The sequence below is a fragment of the Corythoichthys intestinalis genome, unplaced genomic scaffold (assembly GCF_030265065.1).
Source record: "Corythoichthys intestinalis isolate RoL2023-P3 unplaced genomic scaffold, ASM3026506v1 HiC_scaffold_26, whole genome shotgun sequence".
Lineage (NCBI taxonomy): Eukaryota > Metazoa > Chordata > Actinopteri > Syngnathiformes > Syngnathidae > Corythoichthys > Corythoichthys intestinalis.
Window position 1 is genome coordinate 2,134,750 of NW_026651595.1, and position 22,211 is coordinate 2,156,960.

The window sequence follows — 22,211 nt, forward strand, 5'->3', positions numbered from 1 at the left end:
GTAATAGCAGCTTTACAGCAGCAGCATCTTTTGTAAACATATTACACCCCCCCCACCACCACCACCACCACCACCACCACCACCACACACACACACACACACACTCACCCACCCCAGCAGGAAAAGGGGAACAGGTGTGATTCTCAGTGCAGGTCTCTTACACAGTACAGAGCGGGCTGTTTTAACCTTCAAAGTCAGAACAGCCGACTCTTACATTTTGTCTTGTTCACTATTAACTTAAAACAGTGAATTCTATACACGATTTTAGATCTTATATTACAAATATGAAAGATGCCTACCTGAATGTGATCCCTGGCCCTGTTTTTCATGAATGTTAATGTTTTGTCTCGTAGTGGCGTTTGACACTTGTGCGACGCACAAACAGAGCTAGCGGAAGTAACCAGCCAAGCCAACCAGTTGTTACCGGCATCCCCAAGGGGCCGCTGTCCCCTACAATATGAATGGGTTACTAGTTAAGCGCAGAAGAAGTGGGTGTTTGGGCGAGGAAAAGAGAGAAAGCTAAGCACAGTGTTGAGAGTTGCGCGGAGAGCGCTGTGAAAAGTAGCTGTGTCCCCCGCTGGTTTTTGTTTTGTTAATAAAAGTCTCTAGCAAAAAGCCATCCAACGCGTCACTGTGTTTTTATACACATCGCCACCTCTCCGAAGTAAGCACCGGACGAATTGACGAAAACGAGCCACTTTAATCGGCGGTCCACTCCACACTATGGTGCGGAGACACTTGCCTGGGCCGGCCAGACTGTTCTCTCTGTATTTTTGAAACACTGTGAGAGTAGCTGGAACAGCGGTGAGTCTGGTCTACCAGGCTATGTAAGCACCGCAATTATCAAAAGTGCAGATTGGTAACACAGTGTACTTCCGCCAGCTCTCTGATTGGTTGGATTTGTGACGCGTTAGTAGCCTGTGCTGAATTGAGCGCGCAGAGAAAAAAAAAACGACGAACGCAGGAGTCGACAAATTGAGCTGGAGGTGTGCTCAAAATCCATTATTGCTTGCATATTGCACCATAGGCAGAGCAGGTGGGAGCTTCTGTAAAGCCCCTAAGTAACAGGGCACAACTGAAAATGTCTTAATTTCAGGTAAAAAGGTGCTTTTTTTTTTTTTGCCATGCCCTCGCGTGTCATTGGTTAACCTGTCGCGTGCCAGTGCTGACATGCGTGTAATAGGTTGCCGACCCCTGCTGTATATCATACAACATAGCAGTGATATGACACGACGCACAGGTCACGTGCAGGAATTTTTTGTTACGACAAGAAGGAAAACTGCCTGGTCATGGCCGGAAGAGGGGTGGGGCACTGATAGAAGAAGAAGACGGAAGTGTACTGAAGGGAGGGATTGGTGTATGTGAGTGTGTTTTTGTGCGCAAGTATTTCAGTACTTGTGCATGCGTGTAGAAGAAATAGTCGCTCTTTTGTTGTCTGTTGTCTGAACAACCTGGATCGAGCAAAAATCGGATATTGGCTTCCAGTCTGAGCAACGCGTGCGTGAACAACAGTATGTCTTGCCCTTGTGGTCACCTCTTGATTTCACCTGTTGTTGCCTGTTTGTTGTCTGTTTACCAATCGGCTGCCCCTCATGTTACCCACTTGTTCCTCATAATCTCGTTACCCCATATCTGTGTATTTAGGATGCCTGTGTTTATTCATGCTTTGCTGCATTATTATCGATGTCAGTGTCTTTGTCAATGCCATTTCATGTTCTGTTCCTATGCCCCATTCCTGCCGGCATTGGTTTTACAAGTTTACATGTTTATATAACACTTTGCTTAATTTTGCACCTTGGATACTGAAGAGGTTTTTTGCTCATTGAATGTGCAATTAGGATGCACCTCCTCTCATTTGCCTGGTTTTCTTACTTCCGTGTACTTGGGTCAACACTTTGATCCTTGCCTGTTAGTCCCCCACCCTGAAAGAATAATGCTACCAGTTATGGACCCAGCGGGGAGCACCTGGCTCGCCGATGCTCATCTACCTGCCTACCAAACTCCTTATTTCATTTTGGGACCGCGATATTGATTTCTTGCCCTTTTTTTGTCCCATCATTCCAGGCTCAGTCAGTTTTTCTCCCGCCTCCCTGATTCCATGTCCCCCTCCAGATGACCCTTATCTGGGTTCCCGTTTGGCCATCTGGTGGTCATCCTCATGAGGGCATACGGGGGCGCCCAGGTAGGGGCCGGAATGTCTACACCCTTCCTCCTGTTACTTGTCACCCAGTCTTTGAAAGCACTGTTAGGAGCCCCGGTGTGTTTGTGGACCCCGGTCTGTTTTCCGGTTTCCACCAGAACCGGAACATCGGGAGCTGACTGCCCGGGAGACGTTGTGTCGATTTTGACGATATGTGGTGGTGGAGCCCGAATTGCCCCATAGCCAACCACCATCCCGTCTCACTTTGGCAGTTGTGCGGCTTCTGATATAAACCATCAGCTTTTTTGCTTTTATGCAAATGCTGGCTAGTGATGGGGATAGTTCCAGGTCCTTTTTCACAACGAAATTAAGTGTATGAGCAATACACACTGCATGGTGCAGCTACACCTCCCTATTAGAGGCACTCATGTTCGATGCACCATCAGTAACTAGATGGCTAGAAGGTTGGACGGACAAGACTGTCATTGAACAGCACATACTATGTATTTGAAGTGCAATTCCAAGATTCTTTCCAAAATATAAGATAATACCCATCAACTATGACACCCTAAAGTGGAATAATTTTCCCATTTAAGACTTGAACAGTAAACTGACTAAAACATGAGGGAGGAATTCACACTAGTCAGGTAGGCATGTGCCGGTATGAAATTTTGCCGGTACGATAACCTTAAGCAAAAATATTGTTGTTTCCCGGTATCACGGTATTGCAATTATAGCTCTAAAATGTGTTCTTTTTGGTATGCATGGGTTAAAAAAAAAAACGGTCCATTGAACCGGCTTTTTGAATTTTTCACAACATATTTGCAAATTGCAACATCAACATGAATATAATGTTAAAATAAATAAAATAACATAAAAATAAATAACTGAAATATTTAAAATAAAATTGTAGAGGCAGAGCGCGTGTGTATGACTGGTATCATTATTTACGCATTATACACACACACATACACACGCCCACACACCCTCTCTTCACACAGAGAGCCGCCAGAGAGAAAAAAACACCACAGGCTGTATGATGAATATGTTATTTTGAACAGATGTTTAAAATGGAGAAAGACTTTACAAAAGTAGGCTAATGATAGAGAGGAAACTAATAAGCCATCTTGGCATGCTAACTAGCCACGTTATCTGCCTCATTACGTTACGCTTACATTATAGTATTTGTTTTATCATCGCTAAACACACTAAACCAGCTGGAGTGAACTCTTGTAGCTGGTGGGAAACGTTCATGACAGCGTTTACTTACCCTAAATTATGTTTAAGTGATGGAGGATGGTCACATAAATGTGAAATCATGTTGGAGGTCCTGCTGTCCTTCCTTCTTTAAGCCGCGGCAGTCTGTTTCTTTTTGGTACCCTAAGTACTCCCATACAAGCGACTTTTTTGAGGGGGGAGAAGCTTTGTGTCTATTCTACAGCACAGGGACAGAGACAGGACAGAACAACAAACGACGGGGGAGGGGTGAGTGCTACCACTCCAAGCAATGAATTTCTTGCTGCATTTTTGGGACATAAAAAAACAGCTAATACCGTACTACGGTATGACGGAAAATTTTAGTGGTTTTATAACCATGATGTTTTCATACCACGGTAAACCTTGAAACCGTTAACCGGCACATGCCTATCGTCAAGTTCTCTGCTTTGTGTTCCTGTGGGAATTTCTGTACACCAGTTAGTGTAGACTAAAGACATGTGTCAGCATTAGTGAATAGACAGGTTACAGCCAAGTACATATCGATGTTTAGGTGTCTATGCTATGCTATGGAGCTGGAGTAACATTACTCATCAAAATCCTTTAAAAAATACAATTTGGGACTACCACAACCATCTGTCAGTATCACGACAGGGGAGGACAAAATGTTCATGAAGGCAGATCTGGAACCAAGCTTGTGCCATCACAAAGACTGGGTGTTTTTGTAGCAGTGTTGCCTCTGGTGTTATCGGCGTTATTTTTTTCAGTGATGGGGTAATCTAACTAATTATTTTTTCCGCCGTTACAACGCCATTACCGTTACTGACGGTCAAAGGCGGTGCATTACTTACTTTGAATAAATTGAAGAAACTACCAGCCGTAGCGAGTCTACTCTGCTCTGTTCATTTGTCATCAAAAACTTGGGGTGCGTTCAGGTTCATGGCAATGAAAATAGTAAACACACATAGCCTACCTTTGCAAGAACGATGGAGTTGCCGTTTGATACGGTCATAATGTGCAGGTCCAGCACCCATCCGCAGCAAAACTGTACGTAGCTTCGTAGCGATTTGTAATTTCGGAATCACTGATGAGTTTAATTTTGGAAGCCCTTCGACATCTTTACTCCATTTGTCTTCGACTTGCTCGTAAGGGGTAACATTGTTCACATCCTTAAGTTTGATCCCATATCTGTTCTTCGCCTTACTAACGAGTTTGTCTCTTTATCGAACAGGCAAGTTAAAGTTTAATGTCCCACGAGCCAGACCTGCTTCCAATATGGCTGTGTTGTTGTCAAATCTCATGTGATCCCCCATTCTGTGACGTAAACGCTCGAGCCTAATAGCGCACGTACTTCAGAGCCTGTTGTTTATATGTGAATTGTCTTGCCCTATGTTTGTATATGTGTATTTGTTGTTAATAAAGTTTGTTTTTTTTAAACAAACTTCAGAGCCGGTGTTTTCACACACAAATTGGAACAGCGCGTGCGGCAAACACACACACGCAAAACAGATTCAGAGGGATATGATGGCAGAGCATTTAGAGGAAAATTTGTCCTTTACGAGGTTGAGATGTAAACACTATTTCACTACTTAAGTTGGTCAAAATTAAAGGAAAGAATGTGCATGTAAAGTGTAATTTATGTCCTGGGGCAAAGCTTTTGTCGACATCTGTGGTAAGCAATTCAAATCTGTTTATTTTTGTTGCACTTCAAGTGTAGGATAAATCTATTGCTGGTGAAGTGCAATAAATATTACAAGGTTCTATAACACAACTACCTGTCTGTTCTTCTCTATTCAACTGACTCGAATACTGCTCAGGAAATTTCAAATTCTTTATCATACAACAACTTATTTTTAAAGTAACGGAAATAGTTACTTTCCCTGGTAAATGGTTACTTTTACTATAGAGTAATTCAGTTACTAACTCAGTTATTTTTTGGAAGAAGTAGTGAGTAACTATAACTTATTAATTTTTTAAAGTAACGTGCCCAACACTGGTTATGGACGGTATTTTCGTCATATACCTGCATTTGCATGTGTCCGATGCTCAAAAAATACTAAAGCTAAAATCTTGCACATGAAACGACTTGTTGCCTTTGATATTGTTATTACGACTAGGCTTTGTAATTATGATGATCTTTCATATTATTTACTACAACGACTGTACTGCTGTGACTGCAACACATATGCTATCTGCTGCTTGTCTGTTGCTAATCAGTATGTGTAGGATTTCAGCGCATAAATGCAAGTGTTGCAAGTTTTTTGTTCGTTTGTTTACTGGTGGAAAACGCTGATCGGCAAGGGAAGAACACTCGATGTGCCTCACAATGTCATCAACATTTACTATGCATCGATGGACATATATCGAGACTACATGCATTCTACCCGGCGGGGCTCCGAAGCTGTGCTTTCTTGATATCACGTTCTCTTATGCTATTTTCTAATAATTTTATAAATTGTGATTTATTGACCTGTTTTGCACCAATCGTTTTAAATAAAACAACAAATGGAATCATGCTGTCCAAAGGTTTTATTGCTAACAATATCTTCAATAAAAAATAATGACATACCATTTTGTTTATATGTACATAGCTTGTAGTATTTCCTTGTAACAACAAAATCCGTGTCAGCCCTTCTGCATTCGGTAATATAATAAATGTTATATTATTTGTAATTTCTCCTCATTTTGGTCACTCAAGTGGCCGGCGTATCAATCTACACCTCTCGTCAACACAGGCTGACAGGTTGTTATAATTTTGCCCATGAATGATCAACAAAGTGATAAGAACAATCATACAATCTTTTAGGTATATCTGTAGGTTTAAATTAAATCCTTAACTTCTTGTCTGCAGCTAGTTTCGATTTAAGGCATGTGGAGAGATAAGTCCACACTGGCGCTTTGAAGCTGGATGCTCTTCAAAACATTCCACTTCAAATTTCATATATAGGCGCTTCCAGGACTTCGAGCACAGCACAGAATGTCTCGGAGTGTCATCTACATCGTGCTGAATCCATTTTTGGAGATTCTGCGGGTTCCTCTGGATGGATTTCGCAGTTTTAGCTGACTCAACACACTAATGACTTTTTTAAATTGCAAACGCAACTGTTGATGTTTTTTTCCAAACCGGAAGTTCGGGGCAAACATTCTCCAAGATGGCCCCGCTCATATTTCTCTTTTCTATTGCTACAAGAAAAAAAGTTGTATTATTGCGTAACTTGTACCTGGTCTTGGCTTTGTAGATGTTTATTAGATCATTCATTTTTGTTTTGCACCTCAGATACTGAAGAGGTTTTTTGTTTGATTAGTTTACTTATGAATGACAGCAATTTAGTGAATTTCATTTTATACGCAATCATGGCACTCACCTGTTCCCAATTAGCCTGCTGACCTGTGGGATGTCCCAAACACGGGTTTGATGAGCATTCGTCAACTTTTTCGGTCTTTTATGCCACCTGTCCGTGCATTATTTGGATGTTTTGCAGCCATAAAATTCAAAGTTAAAAGTTTATTGTTTTTGGCAAATAATAATGATTGACTTGAACATTAAATATCTGGTCTTTTTAGTGTATTCAGGTAAATATAGTTGGAACATGATTTGCAAATCATTGTGTTCTATTTTTATCCAACACAACTTCATTGGAATTGGGATGGTACAATGTGGTTTTTCCAAAATCAACATTTCATTTAAAATGAGCCATCTAGTTTATTAATGTTCAGTCAGACCGCGTTAGTGTTTGTTGATGCAGAAACTATACTAATGAAAAGTTACTTGTTGGATTTAAGGCCGCAAAAGATACTTAGGTATTGTTTAGATCAGTGGTCTCAAACCGGTCCTCAAAGGGCCGCAGGGGGTACTGGATTTCATTCCACCCAAACGAGACAAATACCTTTTCACCAATCTGGTTTCTTACAAGTGTAATCAGTTGATTGCAATCAGGTGCTGCTTATGTTAGTAGAAACCTCATTGGTTGAACTGTTTGTGCTGGATCTGTTGGAACAAAAACCAGGACCCACTGCGGCCCTTTGTGGAGTCGGTTTGAGACCGCTGGTTTAGATTGATGCAAAGTTCAAATTCATTTTTAATATTACAATCAATTAGTCCCCTGGACCCATAGTAAGTAAATATCACGAAGAAAGAAACATATATAGTAGGTGTGTTACTTAATTTTATTTATTGTTTTTCAGTTTTGTCAGAAATCAGAGAACCAATTCACCCAACCAAAAAACCCAAGACCAAGCCCTTGGCATCAAAGGTATGTAACTGCATACGAATGGATGCTATCATTTTAAATTGTATTCATGATCTGGATTCTGATACTATGTACAGTGGTAAAGAAAATAGCTAGGAGGTACACCTAAAAAAAAACGCCATTTCTAATGTGACGCCGTGTATACTCATACGGACGTACAGTATAGATGTCATGGTGACAATGCTGCGCAGTTTGTCTGAGCTAAGCTCCTGTACTGGCAGCCAGCGACCATCGAAGTCATAGGAGGCAGCCTGGGAAAATCCGGCCGAGGCCAGCGCTCAGTTGTGGTGTGTCGAGGTTGCCGGTTCCGAGCTTGGGGGTACAAGGGCCAGCTAGCTTTATTGTTTAGAGTATTACTTTGTTCAAAGAAACACAGTAATGATAGTAGCGGGCTTTCAAAATGTTTGTCCGAGTGTGTATTCATGCATGCGCAGTTGCAGGACATTTGTATTATAAACAGGAAACCAGATACTTTTCTATTGCACAGATCGGAGGGTCTATCAATGTTCAAATACTGGAGCTCAACCCCACACTGACTTTGGCACATGAATTCCTTCACAGTATGATGCAATCTTGGAGAAGATGCGAGTCTGGCTTGACTGGCGAGGAAAGCACATTATATTTGACTATTGTGACCAGAAAGATTTGTAGCTGATGGGAAAATTCCCCGCGCTCTGCCAAACAAAACTACAGTTCAGATCCTCTCCTCTCTTCACGGCGTGACCTTCACCCGTGTCCCTCATTCCTCACTCCAGACTTCCTCGGCAAAGGCCATGTACTGTCGTGCAGCTGCCATTTGACGGAAAGAGACTGTGAGGGGCTTTTAAGGGACAGAGGGCCCCTGAGTTTCAACCGATTCTGTTCAACCGAACCCCAACTACCCATGGCGGCGGGGCAATGTGGGTGAACACCTATTCCTTAGCTGTAGTGACTCTGCCAGTTCCATGTTAGCTGCTGACTTCGGTTATTTCCTTGCAGTGGCTGCAGTAATCAAGATGTCATCCATCTCACCTTCAAAATAGCATGTTATTCCTTCTCTGTTTAGGGCTCCTTTTCTCGACTCTGGAGACAATATACGATTGTCCAGATTTCCGTAGCTACTTTGTGTAGCTTAATAAACTCCATCTGAAGGGTAGTCAAAAATATATATTACGAAAATAGAGTGGTACCTCAACATTCGAATGCATCGTCATATGATCCTTTCGACATCCGACGTAAAATTTGGCACGTCATCTGCAAAAGGATTCTCTCTTGACTGCCAAGGAATGCCATAACAACAAAAGCAGTGGCGCTGGGAGTGGTCTTGGGCGTGTGTTGGTCGGGGCCCTGGTGCTACTCTCGCCCTGCGGCTGGAGGTGCTTGCGGATGGGGCTAAGGCTAGCAGGAACAGCCTCTTAATTCACGCACTTTTCACCTTGCACAGTAAATATCTTTCACTCTGGCACCTACATACTCATTCATGCCTTCGGAGAGAGTCGGAACAGGGCTGTACAGTCCCGGGCCGGCTCCCCCTTGATTTGAATGCATCACACCCCGAGGTTGTGGGATGGATGGGAACTGTTGGGGGCGGGGGCCTTACGGTTGCCTCCTCACGGAAGGCCCCGCCATTCCCGCACCTCTTTTAACGCACCGCATACATCATTCTCCACGAGGGGGAGGAGGGGCGGCTGAGTAGAACTTCCATGCGGCGATCCCACTGCCTTAAGCCGGTCTCTCCTATTTTAATGCATACACTGCATTACCCTCCCCACACAATCCTATAACGGTGCTGGGTAATGGCTTCCAGTCGGGGACCTGGCAGCCACAGTAATAGGGTGGTAGGTGGGTCCCACATTTTTTGGGCCTCCTCTCTGCCTGGGCTGCCAGCTGCGGGGGAGCTCCGATGTCGCGTTGCCCCATACCAGCTTCTTGGTGTTCTCCTGCTTCCGCCTCCCCCTCTCTTTTCTGTCTGGGTATCCTCCTTGCCCCGCGGCGGGGGACTCTGGCTGGGTTGGCTGTTTATCGCCTACTCCGGGTAGGGTTGGTGTACCGTGCCGGTTGGAGGTCAGCGGCGGTGGCTCGTGGGCCGGATGGGCGAGTGGTTGGTGGCGAGTCACCTTATCCTATCCCTTGATGGGGAGGGCGCCCCAGGGGACCACAATGGATCCTGCGGGGATGACGGCGGCCCCTTTGCTGGGCTTTTGGAGGATGGATAGGCTGCGCTGGCTAACCCCCAGGGGTTCATGTGATGTGGTCAGATGGGATCTAAGTAGAACTTTTTGGTGCAAATTTTACTCGTCTTGTGTGGAGATAAAAGAAGGATGAGTACAATCCCAAGAACACAGTGGGGATCACTGTTAAGTATGGGGGTAGAATCTTCATGCTTTGGAGCTTCTTTTTGGCAAATAGGACAGGACGACTGTACTGTATAAAGCAAAGAATGGTGAAATATATCATCAGATTTTAAGCCACGACCTCCTTCTCTCTGAGACTTGAAGATGAGTCGTGGCTGTCCAACATGACAATGATCCGAAGCACACATCCAAGCTGACCAAGGAGTGGCTGCGTAAAAAGCATGTCAAGGTTCTACAGTGGCCTAACCAGTCTCTAGACCTCAATTGATAGAAAATCTTTGGATGGAGCTGAAACTTTGTGTTTCTCAACGACAGCCCCGAAACCTGACAGATCTAGAGAAGATTTGTGTGGAGGAAGAGACCAAAATTCCTTTTTACATACAGTATGTGAAAACCTGGTGAAGAGCTACAGAAAGCATCTGACCTGTGTAGTTGCAAACAAAGGCTTCTGCACTAAATATTAGCACTGATTTTCTCAGGGGTACAAATAGTTATGAACCCCGGTAAATTTCAAATAAATTATTGAAAACTCATACAATGTGAGTTGAAGTTCCGGATTTTTTTTAATAGATTTTGTCTCTGTAAGTGGAAATGCATCTATGATTGAAATTTCAGACCTCGATCTATTTTCTAAGTAGGTGCCTTGCAAAATCACAAGGGGTGCAAATACTTCTGCTCCTCACTGTACGTCTACGATCCTAATGGTCCTCCTCCAACATTCGTTTGCCAGTCTTTATGAGTTAAGGTGACATTATTATTATTATTATTATAACATCGACAAGGGAGTCGCCAGCTTCATCAGGTTTTTAATGATTTATGCCTATGATCTTGTGCAACACAACACGGCTACTTTTCACCGTAGCCGACGACAACAACAACCTAACATGAAAAAAGAGTAAAAACTAACCCGTCACACATGCTTTTTGGGAACAAAACATAACTGCCACATTAGAACCCGATTTGTTATAATTATTATTACTATATTATCATTATTATTCCGATTTGTTTTTTTATAATTTGTTTTGCTATGTGTAATTGCTATCTGTAATTGTACCTGCAGTATTTATGAAGGATTTAGTGTAGGTTTTTTGGGCTGTGCAACAAATTAATCGAATTATAATGTATTCTTACGGGAAAATCCCGCTTGACATAGGACCATTTCGACTTACAAACCAGGTCCTGGAACAAATCAAATTCGTATGAAGAAGTAGCACTGTATGATTTTTATAATCGCTATGGGCGGCACGGTGGTAGAGTGGCTAGCACGTCTGCCTCACAGTTCTGAGATTGTTGTTTCAGTCCCGGCTCTGGCCTCCCTGTGTGGAGTTCATATGTTCTCGTGCCAGCATGGGTTCTCTCCAGATACTCCAGCTTCCTCCCACATCCCAAAAACATGCATTTTAAGCTGATTGAACACTCCAAAGTCTTTCTATCTGTGGATCCCTTTCACAGAAATAATGTTAATAATGTTAATGCCATCTTGTGGATTTATTGTTATAATAAACAAATACAGTACTTATGTACAGTATGTTGAATGTATATATCCGCCTTGTCTTATCTTTCTATTCCAACAATAATTTACAGAAAAATATGGCATATTTTAGAGATGGTTTGAATTGCGATTAATTACGATTAATTGATTTTTAAGCTATGATTAACTTGATTAAAAATTTCAATCATTTGACAGCCCTAATTTATTTCAATTTGAGGATACGAACACCTGAAATGAGTCTCCGCTGCAGGGTGTCGAGGCTCTCTCTAAAAGATGATAAGGGGCTCAAAGTAAAATCGTTACTCCTCCAGATCGAGAGGAGCCAGATGAGGTGGCAAGGGCATCTGACTAGGATGCCTCCTGGAAGCTTACCTGGTGAGGTGTTCGGGCACGTCCCACTGGGACATTCTGGCCCAGACTATGTCTCCAGTTTAGCCTGGCAACGTCTCGGGATCACACTAGAAAAGCTGGAAAAACTGGCTGGATAGAGGGGAGTCTAGGCTTCTTTGCTGAAGCTGCTGCCCCTGCCTTGTGTGAGCGTAAAAAGATGGGATGGAAGTTGTCCCTGACAGTGTTGACATAATTTGCTTTTCGCATGTGCTTTGTCTGCTTGTAGTTCATTTATAAAAAGTGTGGGCGCTTGACCAACATGGATTCCTAACAGCATAACATCTACTGTACTTAATGTAACGTCAAATGGGAAAATCTCAAGCTTGTTACGAAGGGAGGTTAGGTTTTAAGATTGTACGATTTAAACTTTATGGGTTTAGGGTCATTCCAGAATTGGAGAAAATTTAAAGAGCACGTGACAGCATAAAAAAAAATCTTAGCATTACTATTGGCATTAAAATCATATTTTCAGACGATTCAAATAGTTATATGCAACAATTTGGCAAAGAGCAGATGACGAGACATGAGTTTTTAATCTCCAGTTTAGCTACTCCTATCATTATATAGCTCTGGGGCCTCCATCTGAGCGATGACGTCAGCAAAAGACTGATTTCAGCAGATTTAGCTCAAAGGAGGAAGAAGCGTTTTTCAGCGATTCTGGTTCAAGTGGAGATCTTTCAAGTGATATTGTCGATCTAAAGGAAGCCTGTGGCATACAGCCATATACACTCACCGGCAACTATATAAGGTAAATCTGTCCAACTGCTTGTTAACACTTAATTTCTAATCAGCCAATCACATGGCAGCAACTCAGTGCATTTAGGCATGTAGACATGGTTTAAGGCAATCTCCTGCAGTTCAAACCGAGTATCAGTATGGGGAAGAAAGGTGATTTGAGTGACTTTGAACGTGGCATGGTTGTTGGTGCCAGAAGGGCTGGTCTGAGTATTTCAGAAACTGCTGATCTCCTGGGATTTTCACGCACAACCATCTCTAAGGTTTACAGAGAATGGTCCGAAAAAGAAAAAATATCCAGTGAGCGGCAGTTCTGTGGGCGGAAATGCCTTGTTGATGCCAGAGGTCAGAGGAGAATGGCCAGACTGGTTCGAGCTGATAGAAAGGCAACAGTGACTCAAATAACCACCCGTTACAACCAAGGTAGGCAGAAGAGCATCTCTGAACGCACAGTACGTCGAACTTTGAGGCAGATGGGCTACAGCAGCAGAAGACCACGCCAGGTGCCGCTCCTATCAGCTAAGAACAGAAAACTGAGGCTACAATTTGCACAAGCTCATCGAAATTGGACAATAGAAGATTGGGAAAATGTTGCCTGGTCTGATGAGTCTCGATTTCTGCTGCAAAATTCGGATGGTAGGGTCAGAATTTGGCGTCAACAACATGAAAGCATGGATCCATCCTGCCTTGTATCAACGGTTCAGGCTGGTGGTGGTGGTGTAATGATGTGGGGAATATTTTCTTGGCACTCTTTGGGCCCCTTGGTACCAATTGAGTATCGTTTGGAATGCCACAGCCTACCTTTGGTGTTTTGGTGTTATACTTATATAGCGCTTTTCCACCTTTCAAGGTGCTCAAAGCGCTTTACACTATCTCGCCATCCTGAGTATTGTTGCTGACCATGTCCATCCCTTTATGATCACAATGTACCCAATTTCTGATGGCTACTTTCAGCAGGATAATGTGCCATGTCATTAGGCTGGAATCATCTCAGACTGGTTTCTTGAACATGACAATGAGTTCACTGTACTCAAATGGCCTCCACAGTCACCAGATCTCAATCCAATAGAGTATCTATGGGATGTGGTGGAACGGGAGATTCGCATCATGGATGTCCAGCAGACAAATCTGCACCAACTCTGTGATGCCATCATGTCAATATGGACCAAACTCTCTGAGGAATGCTTCCAGCACCTTGTTGAATCTATGCCACGAAAAATTGAGGCAGTTCTGAAAGCAAAAGGGGGTCCAACCCGTTACTAGCATGGTGTACCTAATAAAGTGGCCGGTGGGTGTATGTTTGAGTCGTATTTGGAGGAGGAGGAAGACTCAGAACGAGAAAAAGGCAACAGAGAGCAGACTGCAAAATGTCATCATTGTTCGTATCTCTACTCCAATTTTTATACAGTATATTCTTTTAAATATTTTCCCCAATTGCTAAATAAATTGTATGGTCATGACAAATAAGTCTTTTACTAAATGGAATATATTAATTCAGTAAGACAGGGCTAAATTACTGCATAATGGTCAAAACTGCCGACTTCGGTATTCATGCCCGCGGAGTTAGTTCGGCTCTTGTCATTTCCCTGCGGGGACTCGGAGACTAAGAGCTTGGCTACATGCTAACCCAAACCGAATGGCTCTTCCAAGGCTCTTACTCGCCTTTCAAAAACGAAAAATCACACAAAACTACCCCGACTCACATACGGCGGCAAGGGTGATTGCTTTCACCGATCGACCAGCCCCAGCGGCGAGCAAGTTTGGGCTCGTTGTTCCCTTGCTGTGGCCCTGGCAGGAGTACTCGTGGCAGGGGACACAGCAGGGGAATGATCGCCGAAAATGATGTATTCTCAGTGGACCGCCCGACGTCAGCGCACATGGCTGCCCAAGCCTAAACTGAGGATAGCGCTCTCTCGGTATGCACGCGAAGAGGGCTGAGGGGGGTTGGAAGTCTTGACACAATCGAGAACTGGAGACGAGAGCGGGGGGCTCCCCGGGCCCAAGCCGAGGATAGCGTCCTCTAGTCGGGCACTCGAAGAGGGCCGAGGGGGGTGAAAGTCTCGACACAATTGAGAACCTGAGACGAGAGCGGGGGGCTCCCCGGGCCCAAGCCGAGGATAGCGTCCTCTAGTCGGGCACTCGAAGAGGGCCGAGGAGGGTGGAAGTCTTGACACAATTGAGAACCTGAGACGAGAGCGGGGGGCTCCCCGGGCCCAAGCCAAGGATCGCGCGCTCTTGGCGGGCATGCGAGTTAGGCCGAGGGGCTGGAAGTCTCGACACAATCGCAAACCTCAGACGAGAGCAGGGGGCTCCTCTAGTCGGGCACTCGAAGAGGGCCGAGGGGGGTGAAAGTCTCGACACAATTGAGAACCTGAGACGAGAGCGGGGGGCTCCCCGGGCCCAAGCCGAGGATAGCGCTCTCTCGGCGGGCACGTGAATTGGGCGGAGGGGGGGTGGAATTCTCAACACAATGGAGAACCTGAGACGGGAGCGGGGGGCACAAGCACAGCCACTCCCTTCTTCATCGGCCAGCGACCATGGTGTGCGACAAGCCGCCGGTCGTCGGCCGAGGGAGGTGGCCACTCCCACCTTCTTGGTGGACAGGGAGCATTGTCACCCACAAAATGCAAGCCACCTCCTTATGTTATCCTTACGCGTGCCATGATCCCAGTATTTGACGTAACATAAAACACGTAGCTTATCCGTCGAATGGTCCCTTGATTGTCGGACTTGTTTTGCCCATTCTTCGCAGTGAACAGGATCTTTTGGAAATCCAAAGCGCCTCACACCACTTTTCCTGGTGTAGCAACAAAAGCCTGCAGGACATTAAACGAATTAATCTGCAAAATCAGCTAAATCGACTGTCCATTTGCATACTGTGGTTGTATAGTGAACATGATGTCTCCCGTTAAGGTCACATCCGCCTTCCTCAATCCGAGACCGTGGCTGGAAGTCTCTCATTCCCGTAGTAATATGTTCCCAAAACTTCAAAGATTTTAAACAGACGCACCTTTTTTACTGTGTTGACGGAAGCCAGGCCGTTAATCACTTTGAAAGCGATGAGGAGTATTTTGTAATTAATTCTTTGTTTGGGAGCCAATGAAGTTGACGTAGGATGGGGGTGTTGTGGTGTGGTTCCTGTGATTAGGCATGCTGCAGAGGTTTGGAGGAGCTACAGTTTCTGGAGGTATTTATGAAGGAGACCAAAGAGCAGTGAGTTGCATTACTTGATCCGGGAGGTGACTAGGCTGCAAACAAGAGTGGCGGCAGTCTGAGGACTGAGAGATGAACGGAGACGAGAAATATTGCAAAGATGGAAGTGGGCTGATTTAGAGACATAAAAGGGGCTATTTTTCAGCTGCAGCCTCCTGACTGTCCGGACCCCTGGCTGGATAGACGTCCTCGCTGCTACCCCCGTCTCATCTGGCTAGATGGACCTCTTCTTGCTCCTTTACTCCACTGCATTTTTACAGACTGTAATTTCGCCTGCTAATTCCTATTAGCAGTTCTGGGGTTCCTGTCTATCCGTCCTGGGAGTGGATCTCTCCTGACTGTGGTACTCCCCGAGGTTTCTCATTTTTCTCCCAATTGACTCTGGAGTTTATGGAGTTTTTCCTTGCCGGCATGGAGGGTCTAAGTATAGGGGATACCCAGGACTTGAACATCTTTGTTGCTTCATTTCTAATTGTGTATCATATTGCCTCTGTAAAGTCCTTTGAGACATCTGTTGTAATTGAGGGCTATACAAATAAAATTGAATTGAATTGAATTGATATGGGAGCAGAAGGAAAGCATGCTGTCGAGGATGACACCCAGACTCTTAACCTGAGTTGAGGGGGAGATGGATACATCTTTGATGGCAATGGAGAAATAAATGTAATTTTTGAGGATAGTGTGGGTGCCTAGTACAAGGACTTCTGATTTTGAACTGTTGAGTAGTAGGAAGTTTGTGAAGAGCCATGAGTTGATGTTTTCTAAACAGGGGATAAGAGAGGAAGGTGGGAGGGAGGGTGGTGAGTTGTCGAGGAAATGTCGAGTCGAGTGTAATCCGCATGGCAATGAAAGTTGATATTATGTGTACAGAAAATGAAACATCAACTTTCTGCAATATATGCACGTGACATTTTTATTTTTATGACATTTGATATTTGTCTTGCAACGTGTCCTACAACATGCTTGCAATCACATGATACGCTGAAGCTTACGTCATTAGTTTTCTAAGAGAGCAAATGATGTCCTCTCCTCTGTTACACATATTTTTATAAAACTCAACTTTGATTGAACATTTTTTTACCATTCATTTTAAGATGAGCCTTTGACAATTCATTACCTATCAATAATGAATAAGTAGCAGAAAAACAGAAAAGTGAAGGCTTATTTTTTTAAGAATTTGAATTCAACATTTACTCCAACTCTGGAATAACCCATCAGTCACTTGAATTGCCGGTCCAGCCAATCAATGAAAACTATAAAAAGTGTTACTGATAATCTGGAAAATACAGTATAGATTACTGTAATCACTCTTCCATTTTACAGTTGAGTTTTGTTTGTCAAATTTCACTTTGCAGGGTGATCTGCAGCAATTGTATTTATATATTGTACTTTTTTTAAAATGTCTATTTACTTGGTATTGGGTTTCTTTTTTCTAGAATCAGAGTGCTGATTCTTCAGATGAAGAAACTCTACATATAGACACAGACGCCAAGCCTGATGGTAAAAGTCGCAATTTAAACATGAAAAGAAAGAAAAGAAAAAGTGGGAGTGCGACAGGGATCCTTGACTTACTGCAAGCCAGCAAGCAAGTGGGCGGAATGGATTACAGTACCAATAGGTAAGTAGATTTCAGACATTATATTACATTACATTACATTACATTACATTACATTAGAGAGCTAAAATGTGTTAATAATCTGTGAAAAAAAAAAAAATTTTTTTAAATGCATTTCCAGGGGAACTTTAGGGGTTACATTCCAATACCAAAATATTTACATTTTTCAAGTGGCGTGACGTGGAAGTCATTGGCAAAATTTAATGGTCGAGATTTTCTTTTTCAAATTTTTACCTTTTTAAAAGTTTTTTTATTGAATCTTCTTTGTTTGGATCGATTACTTATTATCTAAAATATCGCAAAAAATGCGACAGTAACAAAAAAACACAATTGAGCGATAGTTATTTATAGACACAATTTTTTCATTGTGACATAATTTCTTTAAAAGTTAAAATTACGCGATTGAATAACTTTTTTAAATCGTTTTTCTTTTTAAAAATAAATATTAGACATCAATTAATGATTCTAAGCTAAATAATTATAGATAATTCTAATAATGTATATAATATATATATTACTTACCTTCTTTTTATGGCTGGATTGAAACAAAAGTGGTTGTGATGTGCCCGTAAACTAGGGTGACCATATTTTGAGTTCCAAAAAAGAGGACACTCAGCCCGGCCTCAAGATACTTGAATTTTACTTGAAGTTCGCTCAAAGATGCCTATATCACTTTAATCTATTTAAAGTGTGCCCCCTCACTCTGGATGGAAAAATGCAGATTGAAAAAAATAATAATTAATGACTAAGTAGGCTAGGTGCCAACTAAACATTTTTATAAATTATTATCACGACAATTGTCCTTGACAAATTGTTATTCACATTCAATTGATATTCTCATTCAATGTTCTAGATTGCACACAAACAATAACCGAAATAAACTGACAAACTATTCAACCAGCATGTTTCCAAATGTAGCAGTTCAAAACTACGTTTCCCATAATGCCATAAAGCGTGGTTTAGCTTACTGATAGCTAGCTGAGGCAAAAATCAAACTTTGCTATAAAAGTTTATCATCATCGGCAGCGCAAGGATGCGACACCAAATGGGATTTTAGAGTCAAAGCTCCGACAGAAGTCAACAGTTGCCATTATATACGTATTTATCGTAAAAAAAACTTAACTGGGCAGGCGTTGTGGCCAAATCGTCAACCCAGTAGATGGCGGTAATGCCTCATGATAGGGGTAAACTGCCAACAAAAACAAGAATTGCTCCTTCCCTCCCTACTACTAGGAGACATGCCATCGCAGGCAGGCGCTGCCACCCAGCGGCAGGAGGGATTCTCTTCAAATTGGTCCCGTGAAAAATCATAAAAACCGGACATTTTTATGAATTTATAAAACCTGCCCGGACGACAAGGATACTACGTGAAAGTAGGACAGGTCCGGGCAAAAGAGGATGTTTGGTCACCCTACCGTAAACGGGGTTCTCCAGGGTAAAACGGATGAATTAAAAATAGTCTGGGGTATATTGCGCCATGAAACTGCTATGATAGCCAGTGTTGTCAGTAAGGCGTTACTACGCGTTACTGTAATCTGATTAGTTTTTTTCAGTAACGAGCAATCTAACGCGTTCATTTTTCCAAGCCAGTAATCTGATTAAAGTTAGTTTCCTCAGTGCCTGTGCGGTACTATTTTGTTGTTGCCTCATACTGTATGTAGAATGAAGAATACTGTAGTCACGTACGAAGAGCATTTGAATAGAAAATACTGCTCTTAAGTTTAGGAGTGACATCACATCTCACGTTTTCTCATCGGAAAAAAAACGGGTCACATGTATTAACATGCTGCGTGCGCGCCGTCTGTCACATAGTGAAGCGATATCGTTCACTTGAGTAAACGAATCCATTCCGGTTCATTCAGTAAAAAGATTTGTTCAAACAAATCGTTCAACGAATCGTTTGCCACCCTCATTCCCCCACCCGCCCAAATGAATCGTTCGGTTAGTGAACAGGAATTGACGTTACCAAACGAATCACCAAAGACCGCTTAGCAGTATAATTGAACGGGAAGTGTCATTATTTGGTCCAGCCCCTTCTTGCACACAGGCCCCTAATTGGTCGCTCGTCGTAGATTCAGAAGTGAGTAACTGGCTATATCATTCTGTTTTCGCTGCCTCGTCTCGTCTCGTCTCTCACAACGCGTCGCGAAAAAAACTCGAAACAAAGCCGACAGGTAACGAGACAGCCAGCACTTCTACAGTTTGCAACCAGCCTTTATAATATGTGTATTTATGTACATGTTATAGTTAGTTTGCAATCATAGGCGGAGTTTTACATTTGTGGGACTGGGGGGAGAAGCATGTTGAAGACTGAAACGAAAGTCAAAAGTTTGGACACACTTCATAATTTTTGCGTTTTATATATTTTCACTGCTATTGTAAATTCTCACTGAAGACATCAAAACTATGAACGAACATGTGGAATGGCAAAAAAAGTGAAATAACTGAAAACAGGTTTTGTGTTCTACATTCTTCAAAGTATGCACCTTTGAGGTGTCTCCACTTTTGGCCAATACTGTGTATGTGTATATATGTGTATATACCGTAATTTCCCGAATATAAGGCGCACCCGTGTATAATGCGCACCCCAAATTGACTTGTAAAATCTCGGGAAAATTATTGTACCCATTTATAACGCGCACCCTAATTTTAGAAGAAAACAGAGCTTGTGTACAGATACAGAGATGTCATTTTACTGACTGGTGAAACACAGCACAAGCATAGCACATTGGTAGTTCAAAACATTACCGTAAACTGACAATATTTACAGTAATAATATGATTTGACAACTTCTCCAACTTACCAGAATCTAGGAGAAAACAAAACAGATGTGACTTTTCTTTTAAAGGCTGCTGTATAACTTGCTCGTTTCCTCATGATGAATAAATGTTTCTTCCATGGATTGATACGGTAAAATGAAAGTGAGAACGTAAGTCGGAAATCCGTGAGAGCTCATAGCTGTCAACACGACAGTATCAAAAGGAACTATTGTTATTTGGGTTTGAGTTTCCCGAGGGACCGATATAGTTGACGGACACAGGAAGTGTGTGTCCTTACATTTGTTAAGGTCCGAATTGCGGAGCTGCAATAAACGTCGACTCAAATGAGTTCAAGAAACTAAATTCTGTGCTTTATGAAGAGTGAAAAAAGCAGAATTTAACACAGACGAAATCATTCGGCCGATTAGAGTGAAGTATTACCAAAACAAAACGGTGACGTCACGTACCGTAATGGTCGGCAACGGGTCGCCGCATACGTTTCTTCAACACAACGTGGCCGTGTCAATGAAAAAAAATCGGTTTATTACCTTGGTCTTTCCAAGGGAAAGAACAAGGTTATGTTGTTGTACAACTTTATTGTACTTCTTTATTATTATTCTTTATTACCTTGGTCTTTCTGAAGGAAAGAACAAGGTTATGTTGTTGTACAACTTTATTATTATTACCTTGGTCTTTCCAAGGGAAAGAACAAGGTATTGTTATTGTGCAACTTTATTATTATTACCTTGGTCTTTCCGAAGGAAAGAACAAGGTATTGTTATGCTACAACTTTATTACCTTGGTCTTTCCAAGGGAAAGAACAAGGTTATGTTGTTGTACAACTTTATTGTACTTCTTTATTATTATTCTTTATTACCTTGGTCTTTCCAAAGGAAAGAACAAGGTAATGATATTCTACAACTTTATCGCACTTTTTCTTCCTTATTACCTTGGTCTTTCCAAGGGAAAGAACAAGGTTATGTTGTTGTACAACTTTATTGTACTTTTTATTACCTTGGTCTTTCCAAGGGAAAGAACAAGGTTATGTTGTTGTACAACTTTATTGTACTTTTTATTATTATTACCTGGGTCTTTCCTATGGAAAGTCCAGGTAGTGCTGTTCTGCAACTTTATTCGTCTTATTATTATTATTACCTTGGTCTTTCCAAAGGAAAGAACAAGGTTATGTTATTCTACAACTTTATTATTATTATTACCTTGGTCTTTCCTATGGAAAGAGCAAGGTATTGTTATTCTGCAACTTTATTCGCCTTATTATTATTACCTTGGTCTTTCTGAAAGAAAGAACAAGGTTATGTTATTCTACAACTTTATTATTATTATTATGCAATGGTTTCTCCGCGTTTTTTCGGCGCGCCGCGCAGCCCGAACCGTACCACCGATCGGCACCGTTCAAGTATCGACACGACCGGAATTTTCGCGCGACGATGGGAATTTTTCAAACGACCCCGAAAAATTTTTCGTTCGCCCGTAAACGGCGATTTTCCGATTTTTTACAACTTTTTCAAAACGCTACTTGTCCTACAATTTTTGACCAAATCACATAATTTGGACATCAAAAATTCCGGGACGGTGGGGGGCATAAAGATTGTATACAGAATTTGGAAAAGATTTACGGTTCTCCGGATATTTGCCAAAAACTATCCCATTCATTTCCAATGGGAAAAGTTCCCATTCACTTTCAATAGTATTTCCAATGGACTTTACATTGCATTGATGCCATTGACGGCCATGCATGTCGAATCTATTGATGCCAATGTACTTGGATTCATTTGACTATATGGATGTCGATGCCATTGACGGCCATGGACGTCCAAAATTTTTCCCATTCATTTTCAATGGGGAAAAAACTAAATTTCCCCAAATCAACAGAAAATGACCAGATATTAATAGGACGTATACCCCAAACGTCCCCAACTCCATTGACGCTTATGGGGGGTGCTGCCATTGACGTCCATGGACGTCCAAAATTTTTCCCATTCATTTTCAATGGGGAAAAATCTAAATTTCCCCAAATCATCAGAAAATGACCAGTTATCAATAGTACG

At 42.4% G+C, this 22,211-nt stretch overlaps 1 protein-coding gene across 2 annotated transcripts in view; it reads left to right on the top strand.

Annotated features, from left to right (window-relative positions):
* LOC130911314 (lysine-specific demethylase phf2-like) overlaps nucleotides 1-22,211 on the top strand; it is a 173,696-nt gene that overhangs the window by 101,810 nt on the left and 49,675 nt on the right. For both annotated transcript variants that reach the window (XM_057829196.1, XM_057829195.1), the window contains 2 exons: nucleotides 7,541-7,608; nucleotides 17,205-17,386. In XM_057829196.1, the coding sequence (XP_057685179.1) occupies nucleotides 7,541-7,608; nucleotides 17,205-17,386 (250 nt within the window). The remainder of the gene's footprint in view (nucleotides 1-7,540; nucleotides 7,609-17,204; nucleotides 17,387-22,211) is intronic.